This window comes from Corythoichthys intestinalis, chromosome 15 (assembly GCF_030265065.1).
Source record: "Corythoichthys intestinalis isolate RoL2023-P3 chromosome 15, ASM3026506v1, whole genome shotgun sequence".
Classification (NCBI taxonomy): Eukaryota; Metazoa; Chordata; class Actinopteri; order Syngnathiformes; family Syngnathidae; genus Corythoichthys; species Corythoichthys intestinalis.
In genome coordinates this window covers 14,958,484-14,976,753 of record NC_080409.1, presented here as the reverse complement: position 1 = coordinate 14,976,753, position 18,270 = coordinate 14,958,484, and the positions used below count along the sequence as shown (strand labels likewise).

The following is an 18,270-nucleotide window of genomic DNA, read 5'->3' as shown; positions in this document are numbered from 1 at the left end:
ATACGAAGTTAATTCGTTCCAAGACCTTGTTTGTTAGTCAAAATGGTCATATGTCGAGCAGGATTTTCTCATAAGAATACATTGTAATTCCATTAATTCGTTACACAGCCCGAAAACCCACACTAAATCCCTAATAAATACTGCTGGTACGATTACACATAGCAATATAAATAAATTATAAATAAAAATAGGAATAATAATACAGTATAATAATAATTCCTGTAATAATGTAACGACTTGGGTTCTAATGAGGCAGATGTCTTTTGCGTGCTGCACTTGAACGCCTCGCATGGCTGACGTGACGGAGTGAAAAAGGTGCGGTACAGATTTTACTTTCACTTTAATTGTTATGTTGTTGTTAGCGTCAGCTGCAGCGGACAGTAGGGGTGTTGTGTTGTACAAGTTCTGAAATAAATGATGACCTGACGAAGCTGGTGATTTTCTTTTGCGATATTACTATTATTATAAATATTATATTATTACTGCTACCACAATAATAGTTGTCACTTTAACTTGTAAAGACTGGCGAACGGAGGTCGGAGAAGGACTGTCGAGATTGTAGACATTGTACGCCCGTATTGTCAAGCCAGTTCATGGACGCGCACATCACGCTCATATTTTTTATCATTTCCATCTTCATTTCAATTGTAAGCGTCACCTTTTTCCTTTTTTCTCCACATGCACTAACCTTCTTGGAACCCATGTTTATTTCTCTCACAAGAAAATCCGTCGTGCCTCTGCCTTGCGGGAAAACAAAGAAACTGCTGCGCTGTCATAAATCGTCGTATTTCGACCATGTCGTCGGATGTAGCAACAAATGGCGAGTCAAATTTTACGTCGGATGTTGAAAAGATCGTGTGTCGAAGCGATCGTATGTCAAGGTACCATTCTAATTCCTGCTTTCTGCTTTTAAATGTTGCATCATAAGAAACCCTCCTGCCCTATTGATCATAAGTTCCCATCATGCCTCTGTAATGGCCGATTGTTGATGACGTTTCAATTTAGGTGTCGCAGTATGACGACATGCATCGGTGTTATTAGAGCATAGGTTTCCCCATGTTTTTGTGTCACGAAGAGTGAGATCGGTGATCGGCACCATCAATTTTTTTTTTCTACTTCATCACAGGTATTAACGGTTACGTTAGGTAATATGGAATGATTCAAATGTGTTTAGCTGTTGTTTCATAGACTTCATAATATATTGATGGGACATGGGACGATTAATAGGGGCCCTGCATTGTTGGCGTCGCCGTCAAAGCTTGCGGAGTGGAATCACAGACAAAGAGCTTTTTCCGTTGAAAATTCTTGTGAATAAATGCTTAAATCCCTGAGTTCTTTATAGATATGGACGTAAAAGTTTTGATTCTTGGTTTAAAACAAAAAACAAAAACAAAAAAAAACGTGCAGTTAGCATTTATTTTACGTAAATATTGCGAACTATGATGCCAATGCTGTAGCAGCTAATTTCTCCCATTGATTTTTTTCACATTTCAAATGCATGCATGGTACGAAAAATATCATAATTACCTTGAATCCTTGGACAAATCACTCCTGAGACAATCCTTCCTGTTTGTATGCGGTGCATCTTTTGTACTTTTTCAACCTAAATCCGGCGTTGGATCGCTGCATGTGTTTTGAGAAAAACTGCTACTCACTTTGACCAACTGAAGCGGAGTGTAGGACGGCCCCCTACTTGAAGGTGTGGCGCAGTGTCTGGGGTATCAGTCCTATCAATATAATTATGAAGTCTATGGTTGTTTTATTCCGGTTTGACCCCAATTGTAAAATTTAATGTGGCTTGGAACGGATTAGGGCATTTACTGTATATGTAAAACCTGTCTCTATTTACGAAATTTTTAGGTCACTTGATTTCAACAGAATAGTGGCGCAATATAGGCACTTTTTCCCATAACTTCAGTTGAAGTTATTGTCTTATTTTTCACAAAACGTTTATTTGATTACCTTGAAGTTGTTACATTTATCATTTTTAAAGTATCCAGTGTGGCATCGCAATACAATTAGCCATAATATGTTAAGTTCACCACTGCATATATCGGTATCGATTTGATATTGGTATCAGATCTTTTGAGTTGGACAATGTTGGGTTATCGGTTAAAAAGTAATTTTCGGACAACTCACAATTTGTGTGTGTAAAACTATCTGCAGTTGGGCGTGGGCATTAAAAAGCATTAAATGAAATTTGTTGATACTTTTAGAAACACTGTTCTTGGAGGAGGTTGAGGTGTTTTTATTCTTCTTCAAACATTTGCCAATTTCCGGGGAGAGCCCTATTCTATTATTAGTTTGAAAGAAGCAGAAGTCACAACATGTCACAAGTGTTGTTAGCGAGGAATAAAAGTAGAAGTTAAAGAAAAAAGGAAATCCCCATGATGTGAATGTCTTCATTTTGGACTTCTCCTTATTTCTCCTGCGCACCTTGTGAGCTCGTTTTATTCACAAATCAAATGTTAACAATATAGATGTATGCTATGCTACTCATGTATATTTATATATATATATATATATATATATATATATATATATATATATATATATATATATATATATATACAGTGCCTTGCAAAAGTATTCGGCCCCCTTGAATCTTGCAACCTGCCACATTTCAGGCTTCAAACATAAAGATATGAAATTTAATTTTTTTGTCAAGAATCAACAACAAGTGGGACACAATCGTGAAGTGGAACAACATTTATTGGATAATTTAAACTTTTTTAACAAATAAAAAACTGAAAAGTGGGGCGTGCAATATTATTCGGCCCCTTTACTTTCAGTGCAGCAAACTCACTCCAGAAGTTCAGTGAGGATCTCTGAATGATCCAATGTTGTCCTAAATGACCGATGATGATAAATAGAATCCACCTGTGTGTAATCAAGTCTCCGTATAAATGCACCTGCTCTGTGATAGTCTCAGGGTTCTGTTTAAAGTGCAGAGAGCATTATGAAAACCAAGGAACACACCAGGCAGGTCTGAGATACTGTTGTGGAGAAGTTTAAAGCCGAATTTGGATACAAAAAGATTTCCCAAGCTTTAAACATCTCAAGGAGCACTGTGCAAGCCATCATATTGAAATGGAAGGAGCATCAGACCACTGCAAATCTACCAAGACCCGGCCGTCCTTCCAAACTTTCTTCTCAAACAAGGAGAAAACTGATCAGAGATGCAGCCAAGAGGCCCATGATCACTCTGGATGAACTGCAGAGATCTACAGCTGAGGTGGGAGAGTCTGTCCATAGGACAACAATCAGTCGTACACTGCACAAATCTGGCCTTTATGGAAGAGTGGCAAGAGGAAAGCCATTTCTCAAAGATATCCATATAAAGTCTCGTTTAAAGTTTGCCACAAGCCACCTGGGAGACACACCAAACATGTGGAAGAAGGTGCTCTGGTCAGATGAAACCAAAATGGAACTTTTTGGCCACAATGCAAAACGATATGTTTGGCGTAAAAGCAACACAGCTCATCACCCTGAACACACCATCCCCACTGTCAAACATGGTGGTGGCAGCATCATGGTTTGGGCCTGCTTTTCTTCAGCAGGGACAGGGAAGATGGTTAACATTGACGGGAAGATGGATGCAGCCAAATATAAGAACATTCTGGTAGAAAATCTGTTGTTATCTGCACAAGACCTGAGACTGGGACGGAGATTTATCTTCCAACAGGACAATGATCCAAAACATAAAGCCAAATCTACAATGGAATGGTTCAAAAATAAACAAATCCAGGTGTTAGAATGGCCAAGTCAAAGTCCAGACCTGAATCCAATCGCGAATCTGTGGAAAGAGCTGAAGACTGCTGTTCACAAACACTCTCCATCCAACCTCACTGAGCTCGAGCTGTTTTGCAAGGACGAATGGGCAAGAATGTCAGTCTCTCGATGTGCAAAACTGATAGAAACATACCCCAAGCGACTTGCAGCTGTAATTGGAGCAAAAGGTGGCGCTACAAAGTATTAACGCAAGGGGGCCGAATAATATTGCACGCCCCACCTTTCAGTTTTTTATTTGTTAAAAAAGTTTAAATTATCCAATAAATTTTGTTCCACTTCACGATTGTGTCCCACTTGTTGTTGATTCTTGACAAAAAATTAAAATTTTATATCTTTATGTTTGAAGCCTGAAATGTGGCGAAAGGTTGCAAGGTTCAAGGGGGCCGAATACTTTTGCAAGGCACTGTATATATATATATACATAGGGCTGTCAAACGATTAAAATTTTTAATCAAGTTAATTACAGCTTAAAAATTAATTAATCGTAATTTATCGCAATTAATCGCAATTCAAACCATCTATAAAATATGCCATGTTTTTCTGTAAATTATATATATATATTCTGTAAAATAAATTGTTGGAATGGAAAGATAAGACACAAGATGGATATATACATTCAACATACGGTACATAAGGACTAGTGGGCATTTCACTCTACTGTCCTTTAAATCTGTCTATGCTGTCCTCACTACGAAGCGTCTACTTTTTCCAAAGCTGGACAGCTAGTGAACGACGCCTTAATAATCAGACTTCTTCCTTTTTCATCTGATTTATTAATAAAATGGCCTCAAACCATTATCCTCTTTAGACCGTCGTAAAACTACAAAAAAAAGTACACAAGCATTGCATTAGCAACAACTTTAGCTTAGCACGCTATACAGGTTCACTAAACATAAACAAAAAGCGTCTCATACAAAAAATATAACATTTCGCTTACTAACATAATATGTACATTCTATACAACAACCATACTTATGGACACATCTTGTCCAAGGATCATATAAGCACAACATTACAACGTAGGCATCAGCCCGAGACGTCGTGCAGCCATATTGAACTGGCAAGAAGACAATAAACCATGTCGCAAAGCGACCACAAGAGTTCGCTGTTAGAAAGCACAAAAAGCCTTGCTGTAAAACTTACCAAAAGGCAGAATACTGTCTGAGCGGGACATGTGCGTTAATTGCGTCAAATATTTTAACATGATTAATTAAAAAAATTAATTACCGCGCGTTAACGCGATAATTTTGACAGCCCTAATATATATACATAGTTCAGGGGCTTAATGCACTATGAATCTGCTATAGCAGCATATAGACATATTGTTCTATCAAACACAACAGTTGTTTTGGCTTAAAATACAGCCGTTTCTTTTAAAGTGGAGTGCAAGAACAGAAACTGCTTTTTCTGTCTTGTCTCTGTTTTCCGCCATATATATGTTATAATTTCAAGAATTTATGATAAAGACTAATCCTAAACAATCGGTGATCAAAACAGTTGTCGATTAATTTGCTAATTGATTAGTTGTTGCACCTCTAATATGTGATTTAATTAACGATATGTAGTTTTTCATTTGGCCAATCAGAGAAGGCAAATTAAAATGTCTAACGTGTTTTCATGATTTCATCTTTGTTTTTCTAGTAACAAATTATGATTTTCTTTCTGTAGTGAAAATTTTCTCTTGTAATTATTTCATTGTAGTAAAAGTCAAAGACAATAGTCATTTGTAGTAATGCCTGTGTTGCTTAGTAAAACGGAATATAAGCAATGTGCATCTAAAGCAAAATCAAATACAATTACAAATTTCAGCAAATGCTGTATTTGTATAAATCCCCAAAGTTTTGGCTTTTCAGCTAATTTTATGTTTCTGTTTGCATGAACATGCATCACTTCAATAATTTGGGTGACAAATGTGTTGTTGTTTATTTTTGTTGCAGCCGTTCTTGCGGAGAATGATGACGAGAAAATGGCTGACCAATGACGATGACTTTAAAGGCCTTGCCGCTCGAACCGAGATTCTGGCGCAGCACTGCCAAGCCATGAGGCAGCCACACCGTCAGGTGAAGCTTTTAACTCATTGGTGTTTATCGACGAATCAGAGTTGCCCTGAAGAATTACATGGACTACACAGTAAAATGGCCATATTAGGACTTACAACACATAAACTAACCGAACACATTAAACAGCCGCCCTACTGTTGTAACCGCTTTCAAATTATTCAATAATTAAAGCACTGACGGGGATAGATGTCCAGTCCAGTTGGAATGGGAGGGCCCAGTCTATTGGCGTCAACGGCACTGAAACATGCCAACATCAATGCCAGTCTGTCTATCGTTGTCAACAGGGATGTGCTTGTTGTTTTTTTTTTTTTTTATGATAAAAAAATAGATCTTCTTTTACTTACAGATTTTCCTTTCAGGGTTCGCCACAGCAAATCAGTTGACTTCATCTAACACTGTCCTCAGCATCCTCTGCTCTCACACAACCTACCTTCATGTCCTCTTTAACTACAAATCTCCTCTTTGGTCATCTTCTAGACCTCCTGCCTGACATATGCAAATCCAGAATCCTTTTGCTAATATACTCACTATCCCTCCTCTGGACATGCCCAAACGATCTCAGCCTGGCCTCTCTGACCTTCTCTCCAAATTCTCTAACATCTGATGTGCTCATTCCTGATCCCATCCATCCTGGTCACTCCCAAAGAGAACGTCAGCATCTTAATTACAGTATTGGTAAAGAAAATATCAAATGAAAACAATTTATTTTACATTTGGGGTTGTAAACTGTTAGGTCTAAACTTAATACTTGAACTAAGAAAACAACAAAGACCTAGGAAAGGACGGAGGAAAGATCAGACTTGAGACGTAGATAAAATTAACACTGGTGGCCACCAGGGAGAAGGTTGACAGTGCAGCACGTTTGCTCACAACAAGCCTCTCTCAGCCTCCTTCCTGGGGGCCGCATCTTTTATTGACAAGTGGGAGAGCATTCATTGCACATGCGTGAATTTCGTTTAGCTGTTATGGTATCATTTACTGAGAATAGAAACCAGAATGAAACATTATGGTGACGTTTACTGAAAACAGAAACCTTACTCTTTTCATTGTGTAAGCACTAAAGCACAAGCGAATAGACTGTTACATGAGAAAACATAATCGTAACACCTAGTTTTAAACACACATAATTGGTTTCATTATTGTAAATACTGTTAGTGTGCAAAAGCATTAAAGCACATCGTACATAAACAAAATCGCATAGAATATTTCTGCATTTTTTTTAATGCTGACTCCACGTTTCGGGCAGGAGATGGCGAGCCGGGCGCACTACCACGTGGTGAAGGAGTACGTGGGCCAGCTGATGAAGAACAACTTCTCGTGCAAAAATCGGCAACATGACAAGGCGGCATCAAAGATTCGAACGCAGAGCTCCCGGCTGGCCGACGTCTTCCGGCAAATGGTACGGCGGATCCGATTCGGTCATCTGGAAAGACAATTTTGATGTCGTCGGGCAGGGATCGCGCGAGGAGTGGCTGGACCCGGTCGGCGAGTGCCTGAGTGACATCGTGGGCCAGAAGAACAAAGGCGACATCAAAGACCAACTTCAGCCGCTACTTCAACAATACTCCGATTTCAGGTATGCACCGCTAACTCTTTCACAGCCACTGACGATTATAGATGTCCAGTCATGTGGCTTTTTTCATCCTACTGCTGTGAATCAAAATGGGTTTATTACTATTAGACGTCCAATCAATTTGAAGTTCGAGGGTGAAGCTAAACAAAATATTTTGTAATTTTTTTTTTTTTAATTTACATTTTGATTAGAATCTTTATGCTATTAAATAAAAGTAGTCCCCGGGTTACGACATATCCAACCTACGCGATTTCGACTTTAGGACGCTGGAGTCTCGTCCGCTGTTTTGTCTCCAGTCGTTTTTTTAATTTTTAAAATTTTTTTTAGTCGCATATACTTTACCTTACCGTTATCTTATTTTTGACTTTATTACGGAAGTTGTTCAGCTTTACAGTTAGCAAACAAGGCAATTGTGCTTTTTGAAGCTTTTTACTTCACTTTTACAATTAGTAAAGCTGTAACACACATATGTACAGTTATGTTCAAAACGACATGCATTTTAACAAAAAAACACTTGACACAAAACAATTGGTGTTGAAACGTCCATCTAGTTCGATCAATATGTAATTTTAGGAGATTAATTTAGCCTAATTTGCCTCACAAAAGTCTGCTAGCTTAAATGCTACGAATGCTAACGTATTTAAAGTGCCTGTGACACGAAAAGCATGTTTATTTCATCATACACGCGGTATTTTATGCTCCTGAATGATATGGACCGCTTGGATGTGTGTGGAAGCGATCGCTATATTTATTTAGTTTTTTGAATCCCGCGCCATGAAAATGAATGACTTCCGGCTTCGGTCTTGCATTTAGGAGGAGGGCACTGTGACGTGTACGGTAGAAGACGTCCTCTTCACTATACAGCGTACTGTTGTGTATGAGGACGAAGGATTCAGCTGATTTTGCGGATTAATACGTTTATTTTTCGCATCACGCCAGCCAAACGGCTGCAGAAAAATCACTCTGTATGAGGGAGAGGCGTATGCGCCTTTTGGGAGTTTCAAAAGGTTCCCATTCACAGTGGATATTTACTGTGGGACCATTGGACTTATGAGGAAGTGAGTAAACATCTTGTTTTGTATTATGTCAAATATTAATACAGCGATTACAAAGTAAACACTACAAACCGTCTTTAAATAAAGGACTACTTACGTTTGATCATTGATAGGCATGTAAAAAGCTTTCGTCATGCACATTAGCACGTTAGCTGCACAACAACTGCAGCCTCCCTCCTCCGGGGAACGAACTGTAAATTGTTCTCTGCCGGGCGGTTTGCCGATCCGCAAAGACAATCGACAACTCAGTCATCATGTCAAATAATCCAGGCGAGTTATGTGAGATTTTACGCATCGAAGACTTTGAAACATCACTCTGTTCGGGTTAGCATGTCGGCTAGCTGTCACGCCTTTTGGTTTGTTTACATTCTCCGAAGCCGGGGAAGGGAAATGACATAGAGTATGTCCGATTTAGGTGTCATAAAATATCGTTCGGGAGGTGCGACAGTAAAGGTGAAGTCGACAGTTTTGACCATTATGGAGTCATTTTGCCATGTCGTCCTGAATAAATGCATTTTTATTATTTCATATTCCATTTAGCACAAGACTGTTATTTGTCATGACCATACCGTTTATTTAGCAATTGGGGAAAATACTTGGATAAAAAGAATATCTTGTAAAAATATTGAAGTAAAGAGACAGAAACAATGACATTTTGGAGCTCTCTTCGTCGCGTTTTCCTCGTTGTGAATAGTTCCCCCTCGACGGGCTGACTGGTCCTTCTCAAGCCATTTATATAGCTATTGGGGATAAATACTTGGATAAAAAGAATATCCTGTAAAAATATTGGAGTAGAGAGATTGAAACAATGACGTTTTGCGGCTCTCTTCGTCGCGTTTTCCCTCGTTCTGAATAATTCCCCCTCAATGGGCTGAATAGTAAAACCGATGAGCCCAGTCTACCGCTGACGTCATCCACCTGTTGGGGACGCTAAAGCCCTATAATGGTAGGCGGGGCTAATCAGCAGATTAAAAGACAAATTTGTCGTCATCTGCGCTTAGCTAAATTGTTGTATATAGTCGAATCGTCTCAAAATGTGATTCTAATTCACATAATAATGCCATTTAAGACTTTTTTTCTCATGTCATATGCTCTTTAAAGTTCTCATAGCAAATGTAACTCCATAAAGTGTAGCTGTAAACTTCATTACAAATATTAGCTGAAACAACTTACAGCTTTATGTGGGCCAAACCAGAGTGCAGCTATCCTTTATCCTTGTCAGACGTCTGAGTCTGCTTCTCAGTCATACAAGGTGACAGTCCAGCCAGACCCAACACTTCCACCAGAAGGCAGTGTATCCGCCATCATTAAACAACATATTTGGACTTTTTGAATAGTTATTTTGAGATTTACTTAAGGGTTAATTCCAATTTACACGGAAATTCGGGTCACGTTGCCAGCGTAGGAACGGAACTCGTTCGTAATTTGGGGACAACCTGTATGCTAAATTTTTACACTTCATTTGCATTTATTCTTGTTCAATTTTAAAAGGATTCTCAACAAAGAAGAGATTTCGTTTTTAAAATTTGTATATTTTTTTGTATTGCCGTCAATGGCACTGAAGCATGATCATTCACTGCCAGCCCTTTCACTTCTAATAGATTGGATGTCTATTGTTATCAAAGGCAACAAATGAATTAAAAACATCATATGTTTGTGATATTTTAAAAAATTTACTGTTGTAATAGCCATCAAACAAATGAACCCCTTGATGCCTGAATTTACATTTAACAGGAAACATAATGCATCAGAGGAATACATAAGTGCATACAAATAGTATTTAAAAAAAATCCTAAATATAGAAAATTAAATTGAAAAAAAACCCCCAAAAACAAACAGAATATAAACAATCACAAACAATTGAATAATTATTTTTTTTAGTTTAGAAAATAAATGATAATTTTTATATTTCAAATGACTATTTTGATTTATTTAATTATTTTTAGTATTTTAATCAAGTTAAATAATTTTTTTTAAAAATTTTGAAGATAAATGAAAGGAGGCTGTTTTTCCATTTTTTAAATTATTTTACGTGAATTTTTTTTCATTTTTAATATTCTTTATTTCTTCAGTTAAAAAAAAATATTTAGAATTTTCCAGTTTTAATGTATTTTTCAATGTGACATCCATGTATGTATATTATATGTATAATTAATTATTACTATTTTTATGTACTTATCTGTTCTCCCAATGCTTTTTGATGTATATTTGTTAAATTACAATTCAGGAAACTAGGGGTTAAACCACAAAACAAGGAAGTTCAAATAAGAAAATTGTCCTTTATTTCATGATAAAACCAAGTAAAAAATCAACCAAAATAGAATAAGGAAACTGAGGAAATTATTTTATTTGGGGGGGAGGGTTAGAAAAAAAAAAATCGTTTTGGGTGAAAAAGTGCAAATAAAAAAACCAACAAAAAAATACATAAATGAAATAGTTCAAATCTTCAAGTAAAATACACCAAAGTAGGACAGACATTTTACATTTAATAGTCAAAATAAGTGAAAGTTCTTATATGTCTTTTATATGACATAAAAACATGAAGTTGTCTTTTACACTTACATTAACTTAGTAAATAATAAAATTGCTTTTTGATTCAAATGAGGAAGTTGTCCTTTTGTTTAAATAGATTAAAAAAGAACAGAGAAACAAAAAAGGGGGAAGAATTGGAGCTAGTTTATTACTGCAAGCATGCAGACATGAGGCAACTTGGTTCTTGTGTGTGAGTAGGCGGCCAAAAGGCGAGGAGGAAGTTCAGGTGAAATATCAACACTCCCCACATGGGCAAACAAAGAAAAATTGGCAACCAAAGCTGAGTGCACAGTCTTGAAATAGAAAAAAAAAAAAATCCAATTAAAATGAATAAAGAACATTTCCAGGTTTTTGTTTTGTGATATAAAATAATTTTCTTTTTGAAATAATTAACATTAAAAAAAAAATCTTTCATCGAGCACTGTAAAAAAATAGATGATTTACTGCTTTTTTGTTTTTTCAAGTTGAAATTATTCAATATTTTTTCCCTGAACCCGCTCATGCACAAATTACAATTTATTTTTCATAAATGTTTTTGTTACGTTCATATAGAGCAGTGGTCTCAAAGTGTGGGCCAGGGGCCCACGGGACTACATGTTATGGCCCACATTTGACATCCATTTTTTTTAACGGAAGATATTGCTGCCAAAAACACACGCAAAAAAGTCCAATATCACGTTTTTACATGATAGTTGTCATGTTTTTGCATGACAGTATAGTATTATGTAAAAACTATGTGAAAACTATCATGTTGCAGCAGGAAAAAAAAAATGTATCAAATACTTGTTCTCCCCACTGTATATAAATATATATACTGTATATATACACACGTAAATATAAGTTTTAATAAACTGAATTAGGTAATTTAACGATCCATTTTGAAAAAATAAAATAAAAATAACTAATAAAAGCATGAAATATTCCCGACCAAAAAATTGCTTACCGTATAAAAAAAACAACAACCCCAAAACCAATTAAAACAAATCGTAAAAAAATCACGCACAAAAGAAGAATAAGAAATTAGGGCTGTCAGAGGATTAAAATGTTTAATTGAGTTAATCACAGTTTAAAAATTAATTAATTGTAATTATTTGCAATTCAAACCATCTATAAAATATGCCATATTTTTCTGTATATCATTGTTGGAATGGAAAGATAAGACACAAGACGGATATATACATTCAACAATCAACATACTGTACATAAGTACTGTATTTGTTTATTATAACAATAAATCAACAAGATGGCATTAACATTAACTTTCTGTTAAAGCGATCCAAGGATAGAAAGACTTGTAGTTCTTAAAAGATAAATGTTTGTACAAGTTATACAAATTTTATATTAAAATTCCTCTTAATGTTTTCGTTTTAATACAATTTGTAAAATTTTCAATCAAAAAATAAACTAGTAGCTCACTATTGTTCATGTCAATAATTACACAATGCTCATGGTGCTTAAACCCATAAAATCAGTCGCACCAAAGTGCCAGCAAAGGGCGAAAAAACACCAAAAAACACAAGTAACAAGTGGACATGACACTGTGCTGTCATCATAATCTGTTTGAGCGGGGCATGTGCGTTAATTGCGTCAAATATTTTAACCTGATTAATTGAAAAAAGTAATTACTGCCCGTTAATGCGATAATTTTGACAGTCCTAATAAAAACATGAATTCAAATAATTGTGGCCGCTATATACATTGCTCTGTGACTTTTATTTGTTTTTGTTCTCGTGGCCTCAAATAGCTCTTTGGCTTCATTGCTTGCAATTGACGGCAATGTCTGATCTGATCTGATCCGATCCGATCCGATCCGATCCGATCCATTTTAACTGGGAGGGCCTGGACCCGCTCCTAGTTGAAATGCATTGGACGTTTGTTGCTGTCAATAGGTGTTTTCAATATCAATTTTCCCTCTTTAACTGACTACTACGACACGTACTCTATAACCTGAGCTGGCTCTGATAAAAGTTATTTTTTATCATTTTATCGCAACGGCAAATTTAATTCCTTTTTTTGCATTGGTAGCTCAAAGCACCTAGCGGCTGTGCTGGCCTTCCGCGGCGTGATGCGCGGTCGCGAACATCAGCGCATCCTGCTGAGGCTCAACCAGCTGAAGAAGACCACGCCCTCTGGCGAACCTGACGACCGAGACCGCGCTCTCTTCCGTGACATGGAGGCCACGGTCCGCACAGACTTCCTGTCTGACCTCTCCTTCTTCTGCTTCACTTTCATCTTACCGGCTGACTAATTGGAATTGTAATCCTAAAAGGCTGCCGTTAACGGCCATAGTTCAAACTTCAGTAAAATTTTTGGTTTTACTGGAGTAAGAGTAGTGTTACTTCAAGGTAATATTACGGAAAAAAAAAAAGTAACAGTAGTCATCCAAAAAATTCGCTTCAGTACATTTAAAAAGTATTCGGTGAAAAGAATACTCAAGTAATGAGTGCTTACAATATATGACTTTTTTTTTTCTTAAACAATGGTGTATATTTTTCTCAACACCAAGTCATCTATGTATATGATCCGTCTTTATTATCCAGTACTATAACCTATAACATGACCATACAAGCCAAAAAATACACAAAAATAATTGATTACAACGAAAACAATCTACAGGTATAAAACATTATCCGACCAAAGACCACACGTGCCCTCTCGTAGAGGAAATATTTCCTACCATGAAATTTAGGTGATCATATCTCTGGTATTCCGTGGTCTATCGGTGCCAAATAAAAACTGGGAGAGAGGTTGGAATCCGCGCTTTCCAGTAATGTTGACGGTAGTGCTCATTGTCAAACTGATAATTTTTGACGGTGCTTTATTGGCACCATATTATTGAACAAGCCGATATAGAGTTTTGGTGCACAAACTGTTTAGGAGTTCCTGCATATCACACTTTTCACGCGACTGTATGCGATTGGTTGAGGAGTTATAATGCACTCATGTAAAAGTAAGTCTTGAACATATCTGACAACCCAGACACATCTTGTACATGCTAAATTGTTAATACTTGTTTTTATTACTTGATTTTGATTAAAAAATTTTTTTTTTTTTTTAAACAAGGCACTTTTCAAAGAGCGCATTTAGCAATGGTGCACATTTCCAGTTTAAAAAGGTCAAATAGAGTAATAAAAACATGTTAGCATGTAGCTACAAGATGTGTTCGGAGCGCATTCTTAATCAGGCACTCCTAAATGAGCGCGTTGTAGCGGATGATGTTGAGTCCTGATAGCTCGTTGAGTAGACGTTCGTGTTGTCCGGCTGCTTGTGACACTCTTCTGACTCTGTTAACTCTAGAGTGTCTGTGCCTTTTTAAACGAGCAGCAATGTTCTTTTTAGACAGCAGTGGCTTCTTCCGTGGAGTCATCCCATGAACACTATTCTTGGCCATAGTTTTACATATAGTTGATGTGTGCACAGAGATATTGGACTGTGCCAGTGATTTCTGTAAGTCTTGAGCAGACACTCTAGGGTTCTTTTTTAGCTCTCTGAGTATTCTGCGCTGAACTCCTGGCATCATCTTTGGTGGACGGCCACTTCTTGGGAGAGAAGAAACAGTTCCAAACTTTCACCATCTGTAGACATCTTCTCTTACTGTGGATTGATGAACATTCAGACTTTTAGAGATGCTTTTGTATCCTTTTCCAGCTTTATACAAACCAACTATCCTTGATCGCAGGTCTTCAGACAGCTCTTTTGACCGAACCACAATGCACATCAGACAATGCTTCTAATCAAGACAATTCTTACCAGGTGTGCGTGTGTGTTTTATAGTGGGCAGGGCAGCTTTAAACCACTCATCAGTGATTGGGAAAACACCTGACTTAAATTGTTTGGTAAAAATTGGTTAAAAAAAAAAAAGAAAAAGAAAAAAAAAAGAGACTGTGTTAATAACAGCGTTATTTTTTTCAGTAGTGACTCATGAGTATTCTAATTACTTTTCTCATCTTGGATAGGTTTCAATTGCTCTTCAAGTCTCCTTGGGCAGAGGGTTTACTTATTTTTCCTCCTTCTGTCATTGTTTGCATGCTATCCTCATTAAAATATGAAAACCAACAAATGTTTGGGTGGTTTTAGTTAAGGCAGACACTGTTTTTTTTTCACCTGTGTGGTTTTGACAAAGATTAGATCACATTTGATGGGGATTTCATGCATAAATGTGAGAAATTCCAAAAGGTTCAGATACTTTTTCATATCACTGTTTGTAAACGGTAACAAAAGTAGTGTAGTTCAAAGTATACAGTGGTACCTCTACTTATGAAATTGATTGGTTCTGGAAGTAGTTTTGAAACTTGAAAATTCTGTAAGTAGAAACGCGTTTTCCATGTAAATGCCCTAATCCGTTCCATGCCCCCCAAAATTCAGACATAAATCTTTTATATTGGATAAAAATGCATCTTACGATTAGATTATTTCACGATAAACATAAAATCAGAGTTGTGCATAAAATAAAAAAACAAGAATAGAGTAAAGAATAAAAGTTAATACACTCATTTAAAGGTGTCAGAACACGAGGGGCGAATGAAGAGGACGCTGGGATTTGCACATACACATACAGTAGAGTTTGCTTTTAGCCAATTGGTTGGCAGGGACGCTAGGCAATAGCCAATGTCAGAGTAGCTATATGCATGTTACATTCAGTAAACTCTGGGAGCTGCGAGTACCAGCCATACTGTATTTTTGCCTTTCGTATCCTGAAATTTCTTTCGTTAAAAGAGGCAATATTTTCCCCCTTGAGGCGTGTCTTAACCTGAAAATTCTGTATGTAGAGATGTTTGTAAGTAGAGGTACGATTATACTGCTTCACAAATCTATGGGGTGGTAAAAATACTCTTTGTACATTTTTCTCAAAATATAGTCAAGTAAATGTAAATCATTACTACCAAACTCCGGTTTAAACCCAAATGACACAATAATACACAGCACAGTTTTCATGTCTTTTCACATACAGAGGACCTGAACCCAAAAAGTGGAGCAACATCCGCTCTGCTCTCAATTTGAAATGCAATTTTTTTTTTTTTCTTAATGAATTTTTGGAGCATCTTTTCTGTTCTCGGGCCAAATCATCTCACATCAAATCAGTTTTGGTTGTGCATGGGAAACAAATGTAAGTTTCAATTCATTGTATCCCCATTCAATGAGTTAAACTTGAATGTTTTGCCACTGTAAAATACGTTTTAATACAACAGGGAATGTTGTACTTAAATATATTTTCTTGATTTTAGTTATAAAAATTTCAAAATGAAATATTAAAATGATTTACAGTACTTTGTTGATTCTTTGATGTGTATTTTGTTCCCCCCAAATAATCATAATCTTATAATGCAGACTTTTATCAAGACTGTAAGGCAAGGGCGTAGGTTCGCATAGGGACGGTAGGGACATAACACTACCAACTTTTTAGGATGTTGAAATTGTCCCCACCAACTTTTAAGCAACCTTATATGCATTATATAATGAGTTCAGTTATATAGGTTATTTAGATTATCTTCCCATATGTTGTAAGAATAGAATTCACCCTACCATTATGAAGTTATTTTCATTATTTTCAGACTTAAATTTAACCCAGGCATGTCCAAAGTCCGGCCCGGGGGCAAAATGCGGCCCGTGGTCAAATGTCATCCGGCCCCCAGCCTCTGTCATAAAATCAATAACATCTGGCCCGCACACAGACTTAATAAATTGGTCAGCAGTACTGCAACCAGCATATGAAGTAGCTTACACACGAAATGCTGCTCCTCATTTACCCACTAAAAGGCAGCAGCACTTTAACCCTTTCTTGCCAAATGTATCACATTTGATACACCTAAAATTTCATGATTTTCAGACTAATTTAGAATTTTGGAAAAAAAAAATGATGGATGCAAGTCAACACATGCATCTGCAGGTTAAGAAAAAACATGATTTAGCATGGGTTATAGATATCAGAGCGCTTATTACACATATTCATTTTGACTTTTCACAAATTTGAAAAAAAGGTTTCATTAGGACCTTATTTTTCAAATTTTGGGATTCTCTGATAATTGCTTCATGTTGCATGTATTTAAGGGCTAAGCAACATTACTCCGTGTGACCCTCTACTTCCAATTTTCTAAAATGGCGACAATCAACAAAAAAAAGTTGACTGTGACGGCCGACGCTTCAAGGATAGGTGGAAATTGGACTATTTCTTCACTAAAATACGCAACAACTGTGTCTTGCCTCATTTGCAAAGAGACAGTCGCTGTTTTTAAAGATTTCAATGTGAGGCGATATTACCAAACAAGACACGCTGACATGTACGACAAGATTACAGGGAAGATACGCAGTGAGAAATTGAAGCAACTTGAAGCTAGTTTAATTTCACAGCAGTAGTATTTCGCAAGAGCCCGAGAGTTGAAAGAGAACGCCGCAAAGGCTAGTTGCGAGATTGTTGAAATTATTCATTAAAAAAAAAAAAAAAAAAAAAAAAGCAAATGTGACACTGAATGGCTTGCTAAATGTTGCCTAAATATATTGTTCTACGTAATGGACGTCTGCCAAGGTCGGCCCCCCACATTTTTACCTCCCCAAATCTGGCCCCCCACATTTTTACCACCCAAAATCTGGCCCCCTTTGCAAAAAGTTTGGACACCCCTGATTTAACCCCTTTCACTTGCTGAATGTGCTGGTGCATTTTTTCCCCCCTCAAACGCATGTTTGATGGGCTGATGATGACTTGACCCCCCCACCATCCCACACACACGCACACTCTCAAAACCACCAGAAATTCTTGTCAACTTGCCGCCTCCTCCGCCCTCTTCGAAGAGAAGGGATATTAGAAGTTTTTTTTCCCCCAGCAGCAGCCACTGTAAGCAATGTAAAAAGACATTAATGCTCTGGAGGTGGGAAACGCCACTAATTTTGCTACTTAAAGTCCGACCTTCCTCAGAGTTTGCAAGTTCACACAGTTTAATGTTATGCTAACCTGCAAAACTCGAGTAGGAACCTGCTTGGAGTGAAGTGTCCTCATGTATGCTTTTACTGTTAACGTTTATTAAACTGTGAGAAATGTCATGAACTCTGCTGGAAACTAGAACCAGCAAAACGTGAATGCTGTTGCTTCTTGTAAACGGCCTGGTTAGAAGGAAAGAAGGGTAGAGCATGTTGTGACTACACTTTTGAAACCAAATACCTATTGGTGCATTTATTCATTAATTATAATGTAATGATTTATTTTCTACCTTATTTATTTAAAAATATTTTTAAATGCAGCCTAAACACATTTTTTTTTTTTTTT

General features: G+C 36.9%; 1 protein-coding gene across 4 annotated transcripts in view; it reads left to right on the top strand.

Moving 5' to 3' along the window:
* Nucleotides 1-16,524, top strand: part of exoc3l4 (exocyst complex component 3-like 4) — a 61,065-nt gene extending 44,541 nt beyond the window's left edge. For 3 of the 4 annotated variants that reach the window (XM_057859230.1, XM_057859229.1, XM_057859228.1), the window contains exons 12-15: nt 5,730-5,852; nt 7,099-7,251; nt 7,307-7,428; nt 13,038-16,524. In XM_057859230.1, the coding sequence (XP_057715213.1) occupies nt 5,730-5,852; nt 7,099-7,251; nt 7,307-7,428; nt 13,038-13,260 (621 nt within the window). In that variant the 3' untranslated portion in view covers nt 13,261-16,524. The remainder of the gene's footprint in view (nt 1-5,729; nt 5,853-7,098; nt 7,252-7,306; nt 7,429-13,037) is intronic. The other variant, XM_057859232.1, reaches the window with a different exon arrangement.
* The last annotated feature ends 1,746 nt before the right edge of the window (nt 16,525-18,270 follow it).